Source organism: Geotrypetes seraphini, chromosome 11 (assembly GCF_902459505.1).
Source record: "Geotrypetes seraphini chromosome 11, aGeoSer1.1, whole genome shotgun sequence".
Classification (NCBI taxonomy): domain Eukaryota; kingdom Metazoa; phylum Chordata; class Amphibia; order Gymnophiona; family Dermophiidae; genus Geotrypetes; species Geotrypetes seraphini.
The window spans coordinates 50,179,798-50,205,439 of NC_047094.1; the positions used below are offsets into that span (position 1 = coordinate 50,179,798).

General features: G+C 41.3%; 1 protein-coding gene across 2 annotated transcripts; it reads left to right on the top strand.

Annotated features, from left to right (window-relative positions):
• The first annotated feature begins 12,153 nt into the window (after positions 1-12,153).
• On the top strand, positions 12,154-24,323 carry NME3 (NME/NM23 nucleoside diphosphate kinase 3). Of its 2 annotated transcripts, none has more exons than XM_033914961.1 (5): positions 12,154-12,265; positions 18,715-18,845; positions 19,592-19,693; positions 19,784-19,896; positions 21,115-24,323. In XM_033914961.1, the coding sequence occupies exons 1-5, from the start codon at positions 12,220-12,222 to the stop codon at positions 21,236-21,238; spliced, it is 516 nt and encodes a 171-aa protein (XP_033770852.1). In that variant the 5' UTR covers positions 12,154-12,219; the 3' UTR covers positions 21,239-24,323. The 2 variants fall into 2 exon arrangements, with proteins under 2 accessions (XP_033770852.1, XP_033770853.1); XM_033914962.1 differs by lacking the exon at positions 12,154-12,265 and adding an exon at positions 12,827-12,967.
• Positions 24,324-25,642: the final 1,319 nt, after the last annotated feature.

Consider the following 25,642-nt stretch of genomic DNA (forward strand, 5'->3'; position numbering starts at 1 on the left):
CAAGTTATTAGAGTCAGGTGTAGACTTTGAGTCTAAATGGGGAAATCTACGACCCCAAAATACTGGGATTGGATTTGAATCCATTGACGAGTAAATGGTGTGTGTACAAACTAATATGAAATAAATATAAAATTTAGAAGGCAATTTTTTAATCCAGAGGTGTAAAAAGAAATTGCGATAAAAGTATTCTACCAAAAGAGGAAAAAAAATATAACATAGATAATGAGATTTCCCCCAAAGTAGCACACAAAGGAGCACAACGCGCCTTTGCGGTGTGCGCCGCAAGAGGAAGGGAATTTATACGCATGTACCGGCTGGGAAGGAGGTGTGTCCAGCGGGCCGCCGCTTTGCGGCGGCGATTCAAGATGGAAAGGTAAGACTAAAGGATAGAAACACAACAAAAATAGATGTTAATCAAATAATTAAAATAATATAAAATAGTTGCATAAAAGTAAACCATGAAACTTTAACTTTAAAATCATTAAAACTAGGGTAACTGAACAAATATAAAAAAACAGATAACATATATGAAAGTAAATTAACAAGTGAATTAAAACAACGATTTAAGAGTATAAAATAACATATATAAAAGTAATTGATAAAGCAAAGACTTACAAACAAACCAGGAAGTAGATAAACCGTGAGCCTATAGAATTCCTTAAACAACTTAAAATAAAGCCGTGAGCAAACTACAATGAGTATGGTTCAGTGCTTAAAGCCTTTGTGATATAACATAAACAGCCAAACGTCCTTTTGCGGGGTAAGCGTGCGCCGCAAGAGGAAGGGAATTTATACGCATGTACCGGCTGGGAAGGAGGCGTGTCCAGCCCAAAAGACCAAGGAAATCCGCCTTCATAGATAGATTCCTGATCCCACATGATCCACCTATAACTTTAAGATCCACCTCTCAACATCTATTTTATGTACCCTCATTAAAAATCATCAGTACCCGTCGGGCTTTCATCTTTTCTGTAACAGCTCCCATGACCTGGAATTCTCTTCCAATTAATATCAGGGCAGAACAAAACATTGAGAAATTTAAAGGTGGATTAAAATGTTTCCTCTTTAAAGACGCCTATTAATAAGGTATTCTTTACTTTACTAATCTGATCCCTTCACCTTACTGGACTCTCCCCACCTTCTGTCTTCATCTTTCATTGTCTACTTTTCTTTTAAATATTGTAGTTCTTGCCACCTTCCTATTGTTCTTACTGTAAGTCAGTATCATGTCTTGTTTAGTCAGTCATTGTTAGTTCCCCCATTTTTATTATTGTAAAACACCTAGAATGCATAATCGTTTAATCAAACTCGTCTGTGATCTTTCTGCCGCCGCATAGCGGCGGCGCGTTCCAGGACCCACTCTTCAACTTCCGCTAACTCCTCTGTGATCTTTCTGCCGCCGCGTTCCAGGACCCACTCCTCAACTTCCGGTATATGGCACTTAAAAGCAGGCACTTTGCGGCGCACGCTAACACTCAACAAGCATTGATAGAGATTGCATGCTCTGAGAACTAACTTTAATCGATTAGTGTATCAATTTTTATGGTTTTAAAGTTTTGTTTTCTTTTAACTGTCTTAAGGCTCTTACCTTGATTTTATTTTTCTCAGCTAACTCCTCTGTGATCTTTCTGCCGCCGCACAGTGGCGGCGCGTTCCAGGACCCACTCCTCAACTTCCGGTATATGGCACTTAAAAGCAGGCACTTTGCGGCGCACGCCAAAGGAGCGCGCTTAAGGAGCAGGTTCTGCTCCTTGGTGCGCTCCTTTGTGCGATACTGCAGTGCGGAAGGTGGAGTACTAATCCCAATCTAATCATACAAAAATTCTTCAAAAAACTCTCTTTTTGTTGTTTTCACAGCTTTTTTTTTCTGTGCCTTTTTCGCTTATCATATTCAAGATCTTAACTGCAGAAATGGATAATACATCATCATTAATTCCAGTCTTCTGGGGTCACAGACCCATTAAACACAAATCTAAACAAAATAATTTACAAAATGCTTTTCAAAATAATTTAAAAATACTTACTACTAAGAGAATTCCATCTAATAATTCAAACTTACTCCATAAACACAAATTCAAAGCTTTAAACATTGGTTTAATTAATACTCGTTCTATTAAAACAAAATATCATCTCATTAAGGATCTTATTTCATACCAATCCTTAGATATATTATTTCTAACTGAAACGTGGTTATCAGAAGGAGAAGAAGCATATCTCTCATTTGCCTGCCCCAATGGATTTTCTTTTTATTTTAACCATCGTTCTAATAAAAAAGGGGGAGGACTGGCAGTAATATTTAAAGATTCATTAATAACTCAAGTGGACAAATCTACAGGATTCTCACCTATTGAATATTTACAAATTACCATTCAATCAAAACCCAAAATAGATGTGCTATTAATCTACCTACCTCCTCCAATAAACTCAGATAATATTACTATTCTTCAATCTTTACTTTTTGAATTTGGTAGTTCTTCTTCAAATCCATGGATCCTGGGAGATTTTAATATTCACTTTGATGAACAAAATAACAGTTTTACAAAAACCATTTTTTCTTTTATTAATCAACTAGATCTTTGTTCTTTAATAACTCAGCCAACTCATCAAGCGGGTCATACTATTGACACTGTCTTAATTCCATTGTCAGAAAAGAATAATTTCACGATTAATCATTGTCTTCCAGTTCCATGGTCGGATCATTATCTGATTTCTCTAACTTTTGAAAATCCAAATATAGAAAATAAAGTTAAACAAAAAATAATTGCCGTCAGGAATTTTAATGATCTCTCTAGTGAATCATTACAAACTGCATTTGATTTAGACTTTTCAGAATCAACTACTAAGACAATAGACGATTTAACCAATATGTGGAACAAGGCCATTCAATCCACCTTAAATACATTAGTTCCAATACAAAATAAAATCATCTCTGCTCGTAAAATCCGTAACCCATGGTTTTCCACAGAACTTCTACTTCTAAAAAAACAACTAAGATCTTGTGAACGTAGATGGAGGAAGGATAAAACTCACATAAACTTAGTTACATATAAGGAATATTCTGAACTTTATAAAAAAAAAATAAACTAAAATGAAATACTACTCCGAGAAAATATTTAAGGCTAAAAACCCTTCTATTCTCTATTCAATCCTTAATAATATAACTCCGAGCAAAAATAAACAGCTTGACTCAAATTCTATAATTCCCACAGCTCAAGAAATTGCTGATTATTTTATTAATAAAATTATTAATATCAATAAATCATTTAAAAAATTACTCCTTCCAACTGATTTAGATCAAATTAATCAAGATTTACTATCTTCAAAATGTTCAAAATTTAAAATACCAAGCCTAAAGGAGATTGAACTTACTCTAAAAACTCTGAATATCAAGGGTTCCAAAGCTGATCAAATACCACCACTAATTCTTAAACAATATTTTGACATCTTTGGACCTAAGATTCACGTACTAGTTACAGAAAGTTTAAACCAACACACAGTGCCATTAGACTGGAAAAAATCTTATATCTGACCAATTATGAAAACAAAAAATACTAGTCAAAATGATCTAACTAATTACAGACCTATTTCAAACATTCCATTTTTGGCAAAGTTAACGGAAAAAATTGTTTTCAACCAAATTTCAGAGTTTGTAGAACAAACCAATGTGTTACACCCAAATCAAACAGGTTTTAGACAGCATCATAGTACGGAACACTCTCTTATCGGTATGACAACTTCTATTCAATACTTCTTAGATCATCATCAATCGGTGCTGTTAACCTCGCTTGATCTTTCAGCAGCGTTTGATACGATTGATCACCAGTTACTCCTTGATAGACTTCATTCTGTAGGGTTTACAGATGAAGTTCTAGCTTGGTTTACATCATACTTTAAGGATCGCACATCCACAGTTATTTTCAATGAATCTTCATCCCTACCCTCACATATTACACATGGGGTTCCTCAGGGATCTATTCTTTCACCTTTGCTTTTTAATATTTTTTTGGCTCCACTATTGACACTATGCCAATCCATTGGATTTCATGTCTTTGCCTATGCCGATGATATACAATTATTGCACCCATTAGTTAATAACAACATAAATGAAATTTCGTCTATAAATGAGAAACTAGATCAAGTGCATCATTGGCTGGACAAAAACAGACTAGCTCTTAATATTAAAAAAACTAATGTCATGCTTTTTCCCTGGAAGGATAGTTTTTCTCTTGTTACTCCTATTTCAATTTTAAACATTCCCCTTCAATTAGTTAAAAATATTAAAATTTTAGGAGTAATCTTTGATAATAAACTTAACTTTCATGACCATATCAGTAGCATTGTGAAAACTACCTTTTACAGATTGCGGTAAATTCGTTCTATTTCTAAATTTCTCTGTCCTAAAGCACTAAATATACTTATTCATTCTCTGGTGATATCTAAAATCGATTATTGTAATTCCCTATTTAAAGGGATTGCTTTACAAGAAATAAAACGATTACAAATTATTCAGAATGCATCAATTAAATTAATAACTAAATCCAAAAAGTTTGATCATGTAACACCACTCCTTAAAAAGGCTCACTGGCTTCCTGTTATACATAGAATTACTCATATATTATGTACAATTATTTTCAAAACTTTATATAATAAGACTCCAGCATTTTTATTTAGATTACTTATCCCTTATTCTGCAAAGAGAACCTTACGATCAAGCGAACAAAATCTTTTATCTATTCCCTCTCTAAAAATTATCAATACAAGGAGACAATTTATCTTCTCTTGTACAGCACCGCAGACATGGAACGCCCTCCCTATGTTTTTACGGGAGGAGAAAGAGTTTGTAAAATTTAAAAACGAGTTAAAAACTTTCCTTTTTAGAGATGCATTTGCAAGTTAATCTTTTATCTTATTACGTTGTTCATTTTATTTCCCCTAAATGTCTTTTTACCCTTTTGTATTTTCCTTTGATGTCTCCTCTTTTCTTTAAAAATTGTATTTCATCCCTCCTTTCCTTGTGTTTAACAATGTTAATTTTTAGCACAATAAGTTTATTTATTAATTGTATGGACTGTTTTGTTACCCAATATATGTAACTTTTTAAATGTACACCGCTTAGAAACTTGGTTAAAGGCGGTTAATCAAGCCATCTAATAAACTTGAAACTTTTAATCAACTTGGAATATCTCTAAATACAAACCTATACTGAAGCTTTTTTCAATTTGCACTATTACAGGAAATATGTGGCTGGCTGTCTCAGTTTACTTACATAACTAAGTAAACCCACACTGGGTTTGGGCAGTATTGGTTCAGAGGGAAATGTGTCCCTTAACTAGGACAATGGGTCAGTGCTAGCTTAGGAGTAACAGTGCCTCTAACCTAGAGAATGACATGGGGATGGGTACCTGCAGTTAACTACAGGACAGGGACAAACTTTGTCACCATGTCATTCTGTAAAAACTTGAGACTAGTATCAGTATGTTAAAACTTAATGCATCTTAGACAATTAGCAACTGAATTAAATGATTTAAAAAAAACAAACAGAAGACAAAAAAAAAAAGAAAAAACCAACAAGGTCAGCAGTGAAGGATACGAAAGCAAAACAAAGGAAACTGCAGACACACTTACAATGATGTAGGCTAAATTTAATAGTTAAATGCGGTTTAAAATAACACCTTAAAACAAACCAGGGGACCCAACACTGTCTGTGTTTCGGTAAATACGGCTTCATCATGGGTCCTGGGTGGAAAAGGGATCAAATGAAACCGCAAATAAACTATAGCCTGTATAACAACGAACTCCAAAAGGCAGCCCATATAGAGATCTGCTTTTTGGAGTTTGTTGTTATACAGGCTATAGTTTATTTGCGGTTTCATTTGATCCCTTTTCCACCCAGGACCCCTGATGAAGGCGTGTTTACCGAAACATGGACCGTGTTGGGTCCCCTGGTTTGTTTTAAGGTGTTGTTTTTAACCGCATTTAATTATTAAATTTAGCCTGCATCATTGTACGTGTATCTTCAGTTTCCTTTGTTTTGCTTAAAAAACAAACAGCAGAAGCTGCTTTTGAATTTAAATGAACTACTGTTAAATGACATCATTTGTTTCTTGTCTGCTGTTCAGACTCATCATCTGCAAGGTTCTTCCATCATGTGCCCAGCTGCTTAAGCATCTTGCTGTTACTGCAACAGATTCATTGTTGCTGGCATCAAAGAACATTTCCAACATTTAATATCCACTACACAGTTTAGGTTCTCTTCTATGCCCAATTACCTTTTCCGATGATGTAAAATCATAGGCAACTGAATCTTCGGGAAGGCTGTACCAAAAGCAGAAGGCTGTACCAAAATGGAAGGCTTTATTTGTGATTTATAAACAGTTATACAGAATGTTGTCCCTTTTTATACTTTAATAAAGAGATTTTAAATATAAAATTGTAAGTGTTCAAGGCTTGTGCAAATGAGGACAGAGGCCATGGAGATGGGGACAGATATGAAGACAGATGGGGGACAAACTTTGTCCCTATTTTATTCTCTAACCACTAGTAGAGTGCCCCCTGACACCATGATGGGCAGTGCCGCCATCAGGGCAGTACTACCAGTCCTGCATTCAGGGGCCCGGAGCTGACAGGGGGCCCGGGCCAGTAGCGTACCTAGGGGGGGCGGTGCACCCAGGGTGCACGCCCCAAGGGGGGTGCACAGGAGAGAGAGCTGAACGTGGACGATGGGGGACCCGCGGGGTTAAATATAACTCAAGTCGCGAGGCTCGTCTTCGACTGCCCTGCCGCTCACACAGCCGATCGGAAGTCATCCCCGACGTCAGCGCTGACGTCGGAGGGAGGGCTTAAGCAAAGCCCGCCCTCCGACGTCAGCGCTGAAGTCGGGGAAGACTTCTGGTCGGCTATGTGTGCGCGGCGGGACAGGCAGGAAATAGAAGTCAAGCCTACACGGCTCGAGCTACATTTTGCTGAGAAAGTTGCTAAGATGGGCTGGGAGGCAAACGGGGAACACAAAAGGGGGAGGGAGTGCGTTTTGGACACAAGGCATGAACTTGAGAGAGAGGAAGGGAGGGAAAGAGATGCTGAGGTGGGGGAGGGAATGTGTTTTTGGACACAGAAGGCAAAGACTTGGGAATGAGGAAGGGAGGGAAAGAGATGGTTGTGTGCAAGGGGAATAGAAGAAAGGAGAATTTTTGGTCATAGGGAGGGAGTGAGGCACAGACAATGGCATACCAAGGTGGGGGTGGGGGCGGTCTGCTCCGGGTTTACGCCCCAAGGGGGTCAACAGCTGGCCACCCTCCAGTGTTCTTCCTAGGCTGGCAAACTGTGTCTCTTTAGCCACTTGAGTGCCACCGCCGCCATTGGGAACAGGCCGGTGCCAAGTTCTCCCTGCTTTTCCCTGTGGGGCTGACCAACTCGCCCCGCGGGGAAGAGAAGCAGGGCGAACTTGGCGCCGGCCTGTTCCCGATAGCGGCAGTGGCAGCCTATTCCCCAGTGGCGGTGGCAGCATTTTCCCAATGGTGGTGGCATAGGGGAGGGCAAGGAGAAAGAAAGAAAGGGGGGGACAGGGAGCCAGAAAAAAAAAAAAAAAAGGGGGCTGGGTGAAACAAAGAAAAATGGGGCACGGAGAGAGAGAGAAAGACAGACATACAGAATGAAAGGGGATATGGAGAGAGAGAAAAAGAAAGAAGGGGACAGGGTGAAACAAAGAAAAAGTTTGGGGAGGGAATGAGGTCTGGAGGAGAGGAAGCATAGAGGAGGCTGAAAAAAGGGAAGAAATATTGGATGCACAGTCAGAAGAATAAAATGCAACCAGAGACTGATGAAATTACCAAAGGTAGGAAAATGATTTTATTTTCAATTTAGTGATCAAAATGTGTCCGTTTTGAGAATTTATATATGCTGTCTATATTTTGCACTATGGCCCCCTTTTACTAAACCGCAATAGCGTTTTTTAGCGCAGGGAGCCTATGAGCTTCAAGAGCAGCGTGGGGCATTCAGCGCAGGTCCCTGCGCTAAAAACCACTATCGCGGTTTAGTAAAAAGGGAGGGGGAATATTTGTCTATTTTTGTATAGTTGTTACTGAGGTGACATTGCATAAAGTCATCTGCCTTGATCTCTTTGAAAACCCGCGGAATATAAATGATAATTAACATTTTCTCTGCGTACAGCGTGCTTTGTGTTTTTAAAATTTTATTGTTGATAGATCATTTTGACTTGGCCACAAAGGTAAGGGGGAGGGAGGGGAGCTGCTGAAAGAGTCTATCTTGATGTGGTTGCAGGCTTACAAATCTTTTGGTCAAAGAGTGTGGCGACAGAGAAAAGTATGTGTGTATTCGGCCCATGGAAGAAGGGGGGGTCAGGGAGGGAAGGGGTTCGTGGGGGGCCCAATAGGATTGCTCAGTAAGGGGCCCAGAAATTTCTGATGGCGGCCCTGATGATGGGACACAATCAGTACAGTATTAGAAGGACGTGATCCCTTACTACTATTCTGAAACATTACATAGTCCCTTCTGAGAGGGTAGGTGCAAGGGAAGAGTCACTTGGAGGTGAACCAGGTCCATGTACCAAGGATGTCTTAGCCAATTTAAGAACATAAGAATTGCCGCTGCTGGGTCAGACCAGTGGTCCATCGTGCCCAGCAGTTCGCTCCTGTTGCAGCCCTTAGGTCAAAGACCAGTGCTCTAACTGAATCTAGTCTTACCTGCTTACGTTCTGGTTTAGCAGGAACTTGTCTAACTTTGTCTTGAATCCCTGGAGGGTGTTTTCCCCTATAACAGCCTCTGGAAGTGCGTTCCAGTTTTCCACCACTCTGGGTGAAGAAGAACTTCCTTACGTTTGTACGGAATCTATCCCCTTTAACTTTAGAGAGTGCCCTCTCGTTCTCCCTACCTTGAAGAGGGTGAACAACCTGTCTTTATCTACTAAGTCTATTCCCTTCAGTACCTTGCATGTTTCGATCATGTCCCTTCTCAGTCTCCTCTTTTCAAGGGAAAAGAGGCCCAGTTTCTCTAATCTATCACTGTACAGCAACTCCTCCAGCCCCTTAACCATTTTAGTCGCTCTTCTCTGGACCCTTTCGAGTAGTACTATGTCCTCCTTCAAGTACGGTGACCAGTGCTGGACACAGTATTCCAGGTGGGGGCATACCATGGCCCGGTACAGCGGCATGTTAACCTTCTCCGATCTGTTTGTGATCCCCTTCTTAATCATTCCTAGCATTCTGTTCGCCCTTTTCACTGCCACTGCACATTGCATGAATGGCTTCATCGATTTCTTGACCAGTGCTCCCAAGTCTCTCCTGGATGAAGAGCTATGTGCCTTAATATCCTGCCTATCATTGGTCAAGGGGGGAAATACAAAAGGCATGCCTGAAGTCAGCCACATTTGGACAAAGCATCAATTCCCAAGGAATCCATCTCTCTCCTGTGCATTGGTCCTGCATTCCAAGAAGGGGGGTTCCCCAACGGGAAACTGAGATTGAAAGCTTTGGAAGATAGTTTCCATTCTCCTGGATCCAGAACCACTTTACTGAAGTAATCTACTTCCATGTTCATGACTGCAATATAAGCAGCTGATAGAAGGGGAATGTTCAATTCCACCCACTGGAAAAATAGCTTCTCATCTTTAAACATAAGTGGCAGAATGAGGAAGGCCACAGGGGTCATGGCCCCACCAAAATTTTGAGCCAAGCTCAGCTGTTGCCCAGGGCAATGGAAGCAGGACTGAGAGTAGTGCATCTTACTTCCCTTCTCTTCCTCCTCCCATTGACCTCCCCTTTCCAGAGGCAAAGAGCAAAGTAGATTCAGACCTAGAACAACAGGCCCATGCTCATGTGCCATTATGTCCTGCCGCATGCCATGAGTGCAAGCCTGTTCTTCAAGCTCCCATGTCAGTGCTGAATTCACTGGTCAGTTGCTCTTCATCTCCAGAATGGGGAGGGCTAGGCAGTGGCAGTGGATGGATCCAGTATATACTGTAGAAGGGAAAATAAGGAGATGCTGGATAAAGAGGGAGGGGAAGGCAAGATACTTGACTGTTGGAACAGGTGGTAGGGAGATAAAATGGAGATGCTGTGAGGAATAGGGAGAAGAAAGGTTGTGCAAGGGGCAAAAATGTGCAAGGGGTCCCCCAAAGCTTGCTAACAGGCTTTCATTCTGGGCAGGCTTGAGGCCCCTTCTGGCAAGAGGTCCCAGAGCACATGTCCTTTTTGTATCCAACACCAGCCTTAGATCCCAGTATAGAAGAAAACATTACAATCAGTAGTGAGAGCTGAAGGCACAGCTTGGTCTTCAAACCAGAGGATTCTGTTGCCTTTGCTTACAACCTAAACACAAGGAACGTCCTACCTAGAGAGATTTGTTTAATACTGTTATGCATTATGTTTAATGATTACATTACATTACATTACATTAGTGATTTCTATTCCGCTTGTGCCTTGCAGTTCTAAGCGGATTACAATTTAGAAGACTGGACATTTCCAGTAGCTTTACAGTACATATAATCAAGGATGCGTTAAGTTACAATTGTTATTCTGGACTTTTCCAGGAGAAATTGGTAATGGATAGTAGATAGTGATAGGTTGTTTAGACGAGTAGAGTTAATAATGTCCGGGTTCTGTTGTTTAGATGAGTGGAGATAATACTGTCCGGATTCAAGGTGTTGCTGGTGGTGGTGTTAGGGTAGTCATGAGCGCATTTTCTAATACTTTTGTGAGGTTATGATGATGGGAAGTGTTTTTTGAAGAGATGAGTTTTGATTTCTTTTCGGAATGCTTTAATGTCTATTGATTTGGTCAGTAGATTGGTGATGTTAATATCGATCTTTGCTGCCTGTGTTGCTAAAAGGCTGTCATATAGTTTCTTTCGTCGTGTTCCTTTGAGAGGGGGATAAGTGAATAGGCTCTGAGTTCTCCTTGATCTGTGTGAGAGGTTACGGTGTAGTCTGTTGTTTAGGTAGATGGGTGCTGTTCCATGCATTACTTTGTATAATAGACAGTAGAATTTGAACTGGGATCTTGCTTTTATTGGTAGCCAGTGTGAGTCTAGGTATGCTTTGGTTATGTGGTCATATTTGCTTAGTGAGTAGATGATTCTGAGGGCTGTGTTCTGAACTGTCTGTAATTGTTTTATCATGTAATTTGGGCATGATAGGTATAGGCTGTTACAGTAATCTACAATACTCAGTACTAGGGATTGTACTAATATCTTATATTGATCTTTGTTGAAGAATTTTCTTATTTTTCTTAGGTTACGTATTGTGAAGAATGCTTTTTGGATGATTTTGTGGATTTGAGACTGCATTGTGCAATTTCTGTCTAGTAGAATTCCCAGGATCTTGAGTGTGCTTTGCATTGGGTACTTGATTGTATTTACTTCTAGTTCTGTGAGAGATGGTTTTTTTTTCCCTTTCCAGTAGTAGGAATTTAGTTTTTTCCGAGTTCAGTTTTAGTTTATGATTTGACATCCATTTTTCTACCGTTTCCATTATCATTTTCAGGTGGTTTGTGGATAAGGGGTCTTGAATATTAAAGGGGAGGAGGATAGTTATATCATCTGCATAGCTGAATGATACTGTGTTTAGGGCGTCTAGGGTTATGCCTAGGGATGCTATGAAGAGGTTAAATAATATGGGTGACAAAGGTGATCCTTGTGGTACTCCACATGGGTTTGACCATGGATCGGATATGTGCTCTTTTGATTTGACTTTGTATGTTCGTGTTTTGAGGAAGCTTTGGAACCATTTGTGAACATTACCTGAGATTCCTATTGCGTCTAATGTCTGGAGTAGTGTGTGATGGTCAACTAAGTCGAATGCCGCAGAAAGGTCGAGTTGAATGAGAAGCAGCTTGTTTCCTTTGCTGAGGTGTTGTCGGGCAATGTCTAATAGTGATACCAGTAGAGTTTCTGTGCTATGGTTGGATCTGAATCCAGATTGTGATGGATGTAGTATGTGATGGTCTTCAAGGTAGTTGGAGAGGTGTTGTGCGACAAGGCCTTCGGGGAGATCCCCAGCATGTTTAATTAACATCGGGCTTGGTTGGTGTGCAGGTACAGCCAGTTTGCTTCTCGCCATACAAAACCTTTCTGTCTCCAAGGACCCTCCTCCTCGACTTTTCGATAAATCCGTCACGTCCCCTTTAAGGAGCGCGTTCCTCGGTCAGCGTGCTGTGCGTGCTCGCTCTTGTCCGGCTCCGCGCCGAGCTTCGCGCTATACTACTAGCCATGATCTGCCTCATACTGACCATCTTTGCTCACATCTTCCCGAGCGGTGAGTGAGGAGGCGCCGGCCTTTTTGGCTTTCTGCTGGGTCGCAGGGGCTCCGGTTCTGCACTCCAGGCTCTGGGGCCCTACCTTGCGTGTTTCAATCCGTTGCTCTTTCTTATGAAAGATGCACAGCATGCCCGGCAGAGACGCGTATCTGCTCTGCAAACTCTCAGCACCCCCCTTCCCCCCCCCCCCCTGCTGGGGAAGGGAGGAACTTCAGCCGGGTCTCTGTATTCTAATTACGTTATCCCATTCCCCCGACTTCCTGTTCCTTCTTAGATGGATACGTGAGCCGAGAATCTTTCCTAGTTTGTTTGGTTTTTTTATTTGGTTACAGTTTATCTTCTCTTTTTAAGATCCCCGGGATGTAATCCTTAATCTTCCCAAGTCTTTAAAATACATCCTTAATCCCAAGTCTTTAAAATACATTTGTTGACATTCATATGTAGCTATTGCAAGGAATTGAACAAGCAAGCAAGTCTTTTCATTTAGAACTAAAATTGTATTTTTGGGGACTTGTGCGTGATGCATAAACATTGGAAAGACACACAACCCCAAAATCATTGGGATCGGAACAGGGAAACTTTTAAGTGCAACTCTATTCTAGGACCTTCTTGAGTGTGGTATAGTCACAGTGGCTAGAGCTAAAGCTTCACCACCCTGAAGTTGTGGATTCAAACCCTATCCTGCTTCTTTTGACCCCCAGGCAAGTCACTTAGGGCCAGACTCTCAAAACAAAAATTTGTCTTTAACGTGCTCGCTAAATAGGTTCCAGCTGATTTAGTGGCTGATTATCAAAATGGGGTAGGGAGGTCTTTTCTGAGTTTTCTAGCAGTCTCCGATACTGCCATGCAAATGTGGTACAACCAGGTCATTAATATTGAAATGATTATTCCAAGCGACAAGTTTGAGCTGTCGTTTCCTCACTTTCTGATCAGTGCCTGAGCACTGATTGACTCAGGCACTTATGAGAAAGTAAGGTGTGACAGCTCAGACCCTCCCCCCATGCAAATTAAAATTTTTAAAAAATCTAAATTGAAGATCGACAGGAGAGATGCCCGCTCTCTCCTGCTGCATCACACAATCACCTGACACTTCTAATCCCCATGTCAATTAAAAAACAAACAAATTGAAGATCAGGAGAGATGCCCACTCTCCTGCCATTTCGCCGACACTAATAACCCACCCCCACCCCACCCACCCCCGCAGCAGGAGATATGCCCACTCTGTCCCTCCACAAGCAACACACACCCCAACACCCCGTCAGCAGCGGGAGAGATGCTTACTCTCTCCACTGCCACAGCAGCTCGATTTGTTGTTGTTGGTTTTTTTTTTTTGGGGGGGGGTGCATTCTGCACATGTGCCCATTGCTATCACCAGCGATGGGCACATGCAAATTTAGTGAATCTTCACTATTCTCCACCAATCTCATTTGCATGAGCATTTTTGGGAGAGTGGCTCGATTTTTAAAATCGCCACTATAACGGCTGCAGCAGCGGCCCGTCAGTTTTTAACGCAATATTTTGAGAATCTGGGCCTTAATCCTCCTCTGCCCCAGGTACATTTGACAGACTGTGAGCCCACTGGGGCAGTTAGGGAAAATGCTTGAAGTACTTGTATATAGACCGCTTTGAATGTGGTTGTAAAAACTACAAAAGGCAGTATAGAAGTCCCAATCCCTTCCCCCCCTTCCCTAATGCAAACTGGAATTAAAAAATTTAATTTGATACTTCCGGTGATGTCATCCGAGTGATGGCAGCTCTCGCCTGAAGCTCCGATCAGCCCCTGCCTTCTTTAGTAGTAGTCTATGGATTTTTCCTGCAGAAACTTGTCCAAACCATTTTTAAACACCAGTCATTCCTTAGATGAGAGGAGTTCGACCCTTAATCATTTTGGTCACCCTTCTTTGCACTTTTTCATATCTCACCATATCTTTCTTGAGATGCAGTAACCAGAATTGCACACAGTGCTCGATATTAGATCATATGTGGTGTGATTCTAGTACTGTACTACTATTTATTATTTCTGCGGTCCTCCCAGATGCACGCAGTGCTGTACATTAAACATACAAGAGACTGAGGCATTTTTTTTCTGTTCCTTTCCTAATAATTCTTAACATTGCTTTTTTTGTTGTTCTTCGTCACTTCACACCAAGCAGAAGATTTACTGTACTGTTCACGATGACACCTAAATCTTTTCTTGGGTGGTAACTCCTAATGTGGAACCTAGCATTATGTAGCTATTTTTTTTTAATTATTATTCTCTGTACATCACTGTGCACTAGTCCACATTAAATTTCATCTGCCATTTCAGTGTCTAGTCTTCTAATCTTGTTAGGTCCTCCTGCAGTTTCTCATTGCATGCGTTTTAACAATTTGGAAGTTTAATGTCATCTGTAAATTTAGAGGCTCTTTTACTCAATAGGCATTAACACGTGCTAAGTGCCATATGGCCAATAGGTATAAAATAGGACTCTCAGAATTTAGCATGCACTAAGGGCTCCTTTTACTAAGCTGTGTTAGTGGTTTTAGCGCACGCTAAACCCGCGCTACATGGCTAGAACTAACGCCAGTTCAATGCTGGCGTTAAGGTCTAGCGCGGGCAGCAATTTAGCACGCACTATTCCACGCGTTAAAGCCCTAATGTGGCTTAGTAAAAGGAGCCTTAAGGGTTAGATTCACTGAACCTTCCGATCCTTTTACTGGTTTTGCGATCGTTCCCAGACCCGATTCACTAAACTGCTGCCCAATCAATCTCCTGTCCGATCTGATTCAACCCATGCAAATTAGTAAAACCCCATGCAAAATAGCCAAGCGATTGATTCACTAACACTAGCTTGGCTATTTTGAATTGGGTTTTACTATCCTGAAATCCGACTGCTGCAAACCTGTCAGTAACTGTGTTACCGACAGGTCTGCCTGTTGGGTTTTTTGCAGGTTTTTTTAAATGGCATTGATATTTTGCGTGTATTACACACGCAAAATATCTGAACAATTTAAAAAAAAAAATGAAAAAAGCCTTCCCCCTCCAACCCCCAAAAATGGCAGGAGGGATGCCGACTCCCTCCTGCCATTGGCGCTCCCCCCCACCATGATTAAAAATATGTCAGGAAGGATGCCAACTCTCTCCTGCCATCGGCGCTCCTTCCACCCCCCACCCCCAAAAAAAAAAAAGCAAATGGCAGGAAGGATGCCCACTTCCTCCTGCCACCGTACCTTTAAAGTTGGGAGCAGGAGGGATGTGCAGTCCTTCCTGCTCCTCCGGCCTCCTCCGAACAATTGCAGGCCTTAAGCTATGCCCCGGTGCATCGTGTGATGCATGGGGAGGGGCCAAAGGCCCTGATTGGCTCAGGCACCTCAGGCTCCTCTCTTGGGAGCTCTCAGATCACTTTGGAAGATGCATGTTTTCATTTTCCTCCATTGAGAGAAATGACCATTTAACACTACTCTGTTTTCTATCTTTTAACCAGTTCCCAATCCACAACAAACCATTGCATCCTAGCCCATGGCATTTTAATTTCCTCAGGAGTCTCTCATGATGATATCTAGATTTAGAGAAAGCTTTTGACAGTCTCGCAACTGTCTCATCTTTATGCAGGTTTATTCACATATTCAGAATATGTACCAAGTAGCAACTATCGCAGTTACTAGATGCTAGGGTCCACCTTGGGGGTTAGTGCCCAAGTAAAGGATCTGGTGTCATCGTAGACAGTACGATGAAACCTTCCGCCTAATGTGCGGCGGTGGCCATAAAAGCAAACAGGATGCTACAGACCTCACTCGTTTCGAATAGTCTCTACACTGCGGGTGAATTGGGCGTGGTGCTTTTATTACGTTCAGTTGCGCTCAGCGTGAGATGTGCGTATGTTGTCCGCGCTTGAGTTGCGGTGCTTGCATTATGTTCAGCTGTGCTCAGCGATGCGACACACGTATATTGTGCGCGCATGATGTGACACGCATATTCGTGCTCGAACTGCAAGACAACGCTCGTTTATCGAGTTAAAATTTAATAAAATGTTTTGCTCGTTTGGCAAAACACAAACCACGTTACTCGCTATCCAAGGTTTGACTGTATGTCATAAAGATAGGCACCGACTTAAGCTTTATAATTGGTGCCTACTTATGGCATCGTATTATAAAAGTGCCCTTTTACTGATGCATAAAGAGGGATCTGGATTTAGCTCGCTTATTTTTAGATATAGGGCTCCTTTTACAAAGGTGCGTTAGGGCCTTAACGCACGGAATAGCGCGAGCTAAAATGCCGCGCGCTAGCTGCTACCGCCTCCTCTTGAGCAGGCGGTAGTTTTTTGGGTTGCGCGCGCTAATCTGGTGCGTGCACTAAGAACACTAGCGCATAGTTTAAGGTGAGTTATGTTTGATCATGTTACCCCCCCTTCTCCCCCGCTTATAAAATCACATTGGCTCCCGTTCAATCATCTAATTGCATATACAATTTCACTACTTATCTTCAAAATAAAGTTAACACATACTCCAGGATTCATAGATAGACTTCTTATCCCACACTGCCCAACCAGAACACTAAGGGCTACGCTTCTAGAACTAACGCCAGCTCATTGCTGGCGTTAAGGTCTACCGCGCGAGGCAATGTAGCGCTTGCTATTCTTCGCGTTAAAGCCCTAGTGCACTTTAGTAAAAAGAGGCCTAAGATCCAGTAACCAGAACCTTCTGGTGGTCCCATCCCCGCAGCACTTATTCTATGACAGCACAAGGAAAAAAAAAAAATTTTCAGTTACTGCACCAACAATATGGAATTCCCTTCCTTCTCACCTTCGAGAAGAGACTTCACTGGACAAATTCAAGAATTACTTAAAGACCTTCCTTTTTAAAGATGCATATGACAAGTAGACGCTAGATCACAGATAGAAGGCAGAGCATATCCCCTTCCTAGTGTGTTGACCTTTACGTTCCTTCTTTCCTATTATCAGTTGTACTTTCCCCCCCAACTCAATTTGTAAGTCAGTAGAGTCTTGTTATTTGATGTCTTTCTCAGGATTTTAATAGTTTTAACACTGTACACAGCTTTGATAATTTATTTAAAGTGGTATAATCACATTTTAAATAAAACATAAAACACAGTAGGCATTTTTGTGTCACCTGAGGCAATAGAGGATTAAGTGACTTGTCCAAGATCCCCCTCCTCACATCTGCTTGTTTCTGGCACTGTTTTGCCAGCTGCAAACTTATAAAGTTTAACTAAAGCAGAGAGAGCACCAGCTGATGTGTAGATTTGGTATAGAGAGGTATTGTTGTCCCCTGCCCCCAAGAGATCATAGTGGGGAGCATCCTGTTTCTTGAGAATGCTGCTGTCTGCCAGCAAATCTCTGCTGGCAGCACCGCACGCCTTTTGAAAGTTAGGTATTTTGTGCATCACGAGATAAAACTCAGCATGCCTTTAACCCTTTCAGGACCAAGGGACATATTTGTCTCATAACTTTAAAATCCTATCAATTTTGATTGGGATAGTCTACAGTTCTAAATTTGATATGTACGGATTCCATATGAGACTGCCTTTATGTAAACAAACTGGTTCTGACATTCATTCATTAGCGTCGTTGCCAGATTGACGAGAAGATTCACTTGCCACACTGTCCATAAGCCAGAAGTGTGATTTTTTTAAATAAAAATAATGATATTTCACAAAAAAAAATCAACTTTTTTGGCATCTGCAAGCCCTTTTTACCATAAAAATGTCGTCAAAACCACAAAAATTGGCCTACGATCCTTATGGTCCTGAAAGGGTTAAGCTTTGAAAAGGATGTGAGAAAATACTATGCTCTCCAGAATATATTTATTTATTTCGATTTCTATCCCGTTGTCCCCAAAGAGCCCAGAACGGGTTACAGGCTTAACATACATAGTATATAGTTAACAGGTTACAATTTACACTAGATTAGCCATAATTTCAGTACATATTTCCAATACAAGTTTTTTCTAACTAGACACACATTTAGGGTCTAATACTAATATACAGTTTACTGGTTATAATTTACCCTGGTTATTCTACAGTACAAGTTTTATCCTAATTGACAAGCAGTTTATAGGTTGGATTTGCCATAGTTATAATACCAGATTTTACCTTATAGGCTTTCCTTTGGTGACACATAAAGGGGTCTGGTACCAATGTACATTTCTTTGTAGTCCCATCAGTCAAGGGCAGGGGTTAGGTGAAGAGGTATGTTTTTATTGCTTTCCTAAAGTTGAGGAGTCCCTGTGGCATTCTTATTGTGTCCTAATACAAGAACGCTGTGTCCTGCACTGAGAGGAGGCTGTATCTCATTTGGAAAAGATGAGGAGGGTTTGTCTTAGTACCACTCAGATAAGTAATGCACCTTTTAGTTTCACTTGTGAATGTAAAATAGATTTCCTTAGTTGATGCTGTGGTGCTCCCCTGGGTTCCAGCTTCATCAGTCTGTTCTTTGTGGGTTTTTTTTAGCATGGATGGGGATCAATGAGCGTACATTTCTAGCTATTAAACCCGATGGCATCCAACGGCGTCTGGTGGGTGAGATTATTCGTCGCTTTGAGCAGAAAGGTTTCAAACTGGTTGGGATGAAACTAATGCAGGTAAAACAGCATACAATACTTAGTTTAAGGCTTTTGCGTTCACAGACTGTTCCAGGAACGAAACCGCTGTGTTTTTTGGGTTTCTGGCTTGGTGGAAACATAACATAAAAATCGGCTTCTACACCGCATAACTGTTATGTTCTATGCGGTTTACAAAAAGTTAGAATGAAGACATATCAATTACCCAGAAACCTAGAAAATGAACACGTTTTTAATTGTTTCCTAAAATCTAAGTAAGAGATGGAAGTCTGACAGGGGATGGAGGGGGGCTGAGCACAGAGCCTGACAGGGGAGGGAGAGAAGAGGGCTGGGTGCAGAGCCTGACAGGGCCGGACAGTTGAATATTAAGCTACCTGACTTATATTTCAATCAACCATTTTTCTCCTTTTTGGGGGAAAAATGGGGGTCTCGACTTATATTCAGATTGACTTATATTCGGGTATATATGGAAATTGATTTGGACAGGTGCTATTCCTGCTTCCCGGTTGCCAGCCAATCAAAATTGAGGATCCAATCAAACTACACCCACTTTCCACTCAACCATGCCCATTCCTACTCTCCACCCTGCCCCTTTTGATGATGTCACTGGATGTGCAAAGATCAGTTTCCATTGTTTGTTAAAACTAGTGTTCCAGTAGAAACTTGAAACAGTGCGGGTGCTCTCTTGGCGAGAGAAGATGTTCACTAGTTTAACATTTCACAAGCAAAGAACTTCTGCATACCATTTTTCTTTGTGCATTTACCAGGCCTCAGATAAACTGCTGAAGGAGCATTACCTTGCTCTCCGGGATCGACCATTTTACAGTCGGCTGGTAAAATACATGAGCTCGGGACCAGTGCTCGCTATGGTTAGTGTTGCCTGCTCTCTGCCTTCAGCACCATCCCATTTCTCTGGGACCTGACCTTTTGTGACCGGCAGTCTTGTTTTCTCTCTGCAGGTATGGCAAGGGCTGGATGTGGTGAAAACCGCTCGCACCATGCTGGGGGAGACCATCCCAGCTGACTCCAAGCCTGGCACTATCCGAGGGGATTTCTGTGTGGATGTCAGCAGGTTAGAGTACCTCGTATGTCCTTTTTCATTTTGGCAGAAATATGCCATCTTTTGTTCTGCTTTTGCAGGAAAAAGAAGTGGAGAAACAAAAGAAATGTAGCTTGGATTCAGTGTTCTTGTCTTCCTTCATTTGGTTACATTAGTGATGAGATTTGTTGGCTTATAAAGATTTCTGCTTCTTGATCATTCTTAATTAGATATTTGATAGAACTATTTAGTAAGTAGAGCGTTATAAGTTAACTGTTGAAATGCCTAAAGGGAAACAATTTTGGGTTGTTTTAAGTATTATATTAGTTCAGAATTTTGAAAATGCAAAAATTTTTGTATTGAACATTTGTAAGTTGCTAGTATTAAAAAGATTTAAACATAAGGTAGGGACATAGCCAGAAATCCATTTGGGGGTGGCCCAAAAGTGGCTTGAGAGCACCAGGTATTTTCTTCCCCCCCTTCTCTCGCCACATTAAAGTATATCTTTGCTGGCAGAAATGCTTAGCTCCGCCAGCCAGAGGCCTCTAGCACAAGTCCCAGCTGTGTTACTAGAGCAGCGCTCAAGTTGGCAGCACATTTCAACCGTTAACGTTAGCACTTCTATACATGCTCACTTTAGTTGCTGAACTGAGTATGCCTAAGAGAACCAGTATCGGTGGCTGAAGCGAACCTGCTGGTTTAAGTGCTGCTCAGACAGCACGGGCAGAACTCATATAGGAGACCACTTCAGCTGGCAGGGGTTTGGCATCCCTGCCAGCCATTAAAGCAGAGAGGGCCTAGGACCCCTCATGGCTACGTCACTGGCTTGAGTTACTGAAGTATTATAATGTTTTTGTTGAAAACCATTTTGAGTCCTTGAGAAAGAAAGTGGTGTATAAAAGTGGAATGAAATGAAATTAGCCCACTTATGGAAAGTGAAATTTAAAGATTATATATTCTTTGTGGGCCTCTTTATCTTTGGCTTTATTATAGTTTTGTATCAAATGTGTAAGGTCCTTTTGGAAAAGACATATGTTTGCCAAAACAAAGGGTCTTCTAGTGGCTTTTTGGAATTGTTTATCGTCTAGTTTTGATACATGGGAAATTGTACCAAAGCACAAAGAGAATTGAGCCATGTCCCCCCCACCTCTTGCAGTGAGTGATGTTACAGAGCAATGTGTGAATGGCATAGGCCAGAATGGGAGTGGTAAGTTGTGCACCCGTGGTGTTTTCATGCTATCTTTCTTACAGGAATGTGATCCATGGAAGTGATTCAACCCAGAGCGCTCAACGGGAAATTACTCTCTGGTTTAAGTCAAATGAACTGCTGTGCTGGGAAGAGAGTGCCGAGAGCTGGATTTACGAAGGATTGTAGGAGGGAAACACATTGTCACTGAAAATCAGATGGTGCCTGATGTATCTTGCTACTTTGGTCTAGTTTAGGGATTTGCTTTATGGTAGGGAGAGAGCAATGGGAACGTTAACAGGTCAGTATTCAAAAGGACTTGGACATTAGCTGCTGCTGACCAGGATACTTGGAGGTATTATGCAGACAGTACCTCTGAGTATCCCTAAAGCATCCTTACAAGCTGGATCAATCTAGAGCGGAGCAGAACTTGGACAGTCCCAGAACTGATCCAGATAGAATGTATTGCTCCCATCTGGATCAATTCAAACCCCAGTTCCTTTTTGGCTACTGTCTGGATGGTGGCACTGACTATCTGCGTTTTCTTTAACCACCACAGCCAGTTGCAATAGCTGAATATTGACCTGTAAGATATCACTGCCTGTACTCCTGTATCTCTGCACAACAAGTGGTTTTTCCCATGTCCTTTCACTTGAGTTATACTTACCCTGCTGCCCTCAGCCACATGGTAGACAGTGTAGAAGGTAAGGGGCTGAGAGGTAGATCTAGGGCTTTTCAGCTCTCCAGTTATGGGTCACTGCAGCCACAGCACAAGTCTTCTGCTGTATATGTCATTTCATAAGGTATAAGAACTGGTTAGCTTTCAAGCTTCAGTTCCCTGACATTCTTACCAGTGAAAGAAACCTGGTCTCTTCAGTTCCACTGAGGTTTAACCTACACTACTAAGCTCAGAATGGCAGACAGCCAGGTCTAGGTTTTGGAATACCTTGCTTAGCCTATTTAATTTTAGGGGGGGGGGGGGGAGAAATCCTGAAAATTCTCCTGCTCCAACTTAGTTCTCATAAGTGATAGTTTTTTTAAATTTCACCAGTCTCCAGCCCCAACAACAAACCTTTCAGTTACATTAAACATTAAGGAGCTGATTCTATAAATGGCACCTAACATGTAGGCACCGGTCAGCATAGTTGTCCAGCAACTGAGCAGCACCATTTATAGAATCACACCTAGCAGTGCCTAAGTGGGCTTAGGCTTAGCTAGGTGACCTAGTGGTAGGTACTGTTACATTAGGCCAAGGTTTTCCTGGCCTAATTTACTGGCGCCTAACAACACCTAAGTCAACCACGCCTACTTTTCAGGTAGACTTCATTTGGCACCACATGGTATTCCATGCAAAACAAGTTATTGGGAGGGGTTTTTGGTTTTTTTTTTTACATTTTTTTTATGAATTAAAACAATTACATTTTGCACAGAATTCAGTTAAGCATTGTCAATTAGAGCACCAAGCAACATCTAACATAGGTGTCATTTATAGAATTTCCCTCTAAATATCTTACTATAGTGCTATTCCATGAAATCCCATTTTTTCCCTTGAAAAATACTTCAGAATTTAGTCTGAAAAGGGCACCTTTTTTTTTTTTTTAGTATTTTTACCTCCTGATTTTAGGATCAAGATATGCAGACTGTCAAAATATTGATGGTATATAATATTCATATGCTCTATTTTCATTGATGGACTTTCATAATTTATTTTGGGTGCTGACCATTTTTCTGGCTGTGCTTGATTACTATGTGCAAGTGATGTAGGTAAGATAATTATACAAGGGAATGTCCATACTGATGGGGTTAGTTGAAATGATGCTGTTAGTAGCTGTAAGTGACCTTGAACATCTGTATGGGTGGATTCCTGGCAGAAGGAGTTAAGAGACCAAAGCTGCAGATTTGAAGTTTAAGGGACAAACAAGTTTTAGAATATAGTGAAATATGTGCGTAATGTGATTTAGTTGCAAAATTGCAGGAAACTCAAAGCAAACCCCAAAAAACCAGAGAAACACCTCTACAAAATATCACACTCAAATCAACAAAAGTAGAGATGAAAGAGATGCTTCAACTGGGACTTTATTGCACTAAAACAAACATCAGATTCAACACAGCCTGTGTTTCAGCACCTCAGGAGTCAAATTGTTGATATATTCTGTTGTTTGTTTGGAGAATGACACTTCAAATAATGATATACAAAAAAGCCCAATTTAAAAAAAAAAGTGGAGAAGAAACATTATACATCAACCATAGATAAAATAATCGAGGTTTTATTCCAACACAATGAAACAATGTATATATTCTGAATGGAAAATTATAACATTAAATCCAATCTGTATACCAGACCTGACATGGACTGTGTTTCGGCTTCAAAAAGCCTGCCCCAGGGATTGCAGTTGGCATCCAGTAAATGGCACTCTTGTGGTTTCAAAGATATTTGAAACGTCTGATATTCAATGCAACATTTCTCTTACAAGCTTCACATACTCATAGTTTCCATACAGAAACGCTAAACTGTTTTCAAAGTGAATTGTTCAGTTTACCGTTTCTGTATGGGAACTATGAATATGTGAAACTTAAGATATATGTTTCATTGAATATCAGACGTTTCATATACCTTTGATACCACAAGAGTGCCTGGATACCAATTGCAGCCCCTGAGGCAGGCTTTTTGAAACCGAAACACGGACTATGTTGGGTCTGGTATACAGATTGGATTGATATTAAGGTCTACTATACAGATTGCATATAATGTTGTAATTTTCCATTCAGAATATATTTTTTCATTGTGTTGTAATGAAACCTCAATTATTTTATCTCTGGTTGATGTGTAATGTTCCTTCCCCATTTTATTTATTGTGACTTTTCCTTGTTTTTTTGGCTTATATTAATTTACACAAAAAAGCCCTAACATCACAATATCCATCCACAGTCACTTAAATAATGAAATGAGTCAAGAGAGTCTTATGCTTCCTGTTAGCTTGATTTATTTGGACATAAGACTCCTTTGACTTATTTAAGTGACTGTGGGTGGATATTGCAGTGTTTGGGATTTTTTATATGCCATTATATGAAGTGTCATTCTCCAAACAGCATATTTCAACAGTTTGACTCCGGGGAAAGCATTAAGGTGCAGAAACACAGGCCAAGTTATAAGAATATAAGCAATGCCTCCGCTGGGTCAGACCCGAGGTCCATCGTGCCCAGCAGTCCGCTCACGCGGCGGCCCAACAGGTCCAGGGCCTGTGCAGTAATCCTCTATTTATACCCTTCTATCCCCTTTTCCAGGAGAAAACTGTCCAATCCTTTCTTAAACCCCAGTACCGTACTCTGCCTTATTACGTCCTCTGGAAGCGCATTCCAGGTGTCCACCACACGTTGGGTAAAGAAGAACTTCCTAGCATTCGTTTTGAATCTGTCCCCTTTCAACTTTTCCGAATGCCCTCTTGTTCTTTTATTTTTTGAAAGTTTGAAGAATCTGTCCCTCTCTACTCTCTCTATGCCCTTTATGATCTTATAAGTCTCTATCATATCCCCTCTAAGTCTCCTCTTCTCCAGGGAAAAGAGACCCAGTTTCTCCAATCTCTCAGCGTATGAAAGGTTTTCCATCCCTTTTATCAGATGCGTCACTCTCCTCTGAACCCTCTCGAGTAACGCCATATCCTTCTTAAGGTACGGCGACCAATATTTGACGCAGTATTCCAGATGCGGGCGCACCATCGCCCGATACAACGGCAGGATAACTTCTTTCGTCCTGGTTGTAATACCCTTCTTGATTATACCTAGCATTCTATTCGCTTTCTTAGTGGCTGCTGCGCACTGTGCCGTTGGCTTCATTGTCATATCCACCATTACCCCCAAGTCCCTTTCTTGGGTACTCTCAGTCAATAACATCCCTCCCATCGTATAGTTGTACCTCGGATTTCTGCTTCCCACATGCAATACTTTACATTTCTCAACGTTGAACTTTATCTGCCATCTTGTCGCCCATTCACCTAGTTTGTTCAGGTCCCTTTGCAATTCTTCGCAGTCATCTTTAGTCCGAGCTCCACTAAATAATTTGGTGTCATCCCTGTTTCTAGATCATTTATGAATATATTAAATAGTAGCGGCCCGAGCACCGAGCCCTGCGGAACACCACTTGTGACCCTCCTCCAGTCTGAGTAGTGGCCCTTCACCTCTACCCTCTGTTTCCTAACCGCCAACCAGTTTCTGATCCATCTGATGTTTGTTTTAGTGCAATAAAGTCCCAGTTGAAGCATCTCTACTTTTGTGGATTGAATTGAAGGAAACTACATTTTTGTTCTTTGCTACAGAGTCATTGCTGCTGCTGTCTCCCTTTGCTCTCACCCCCTATGTATTTTAGTTTGAAGCATCATCAGTCATCTCTGGAGAAGTTTATTAGAGTTGGGGTGCTGCCTTTTCCAGCCTTAGTATTTGCTCACCCTTTGAAGTACAAGAAAAATCAGCTCTTCAGCACCATAAGTTTAAAGAAAGCTGGTGTAGAAAGACTGCAGCTCGTATAATGTTTACACAAGCACCTGATCTCCAGGGGATGGGGCTGCTGATCTCCCTGCAGGCTAGCTGAGATGCAGT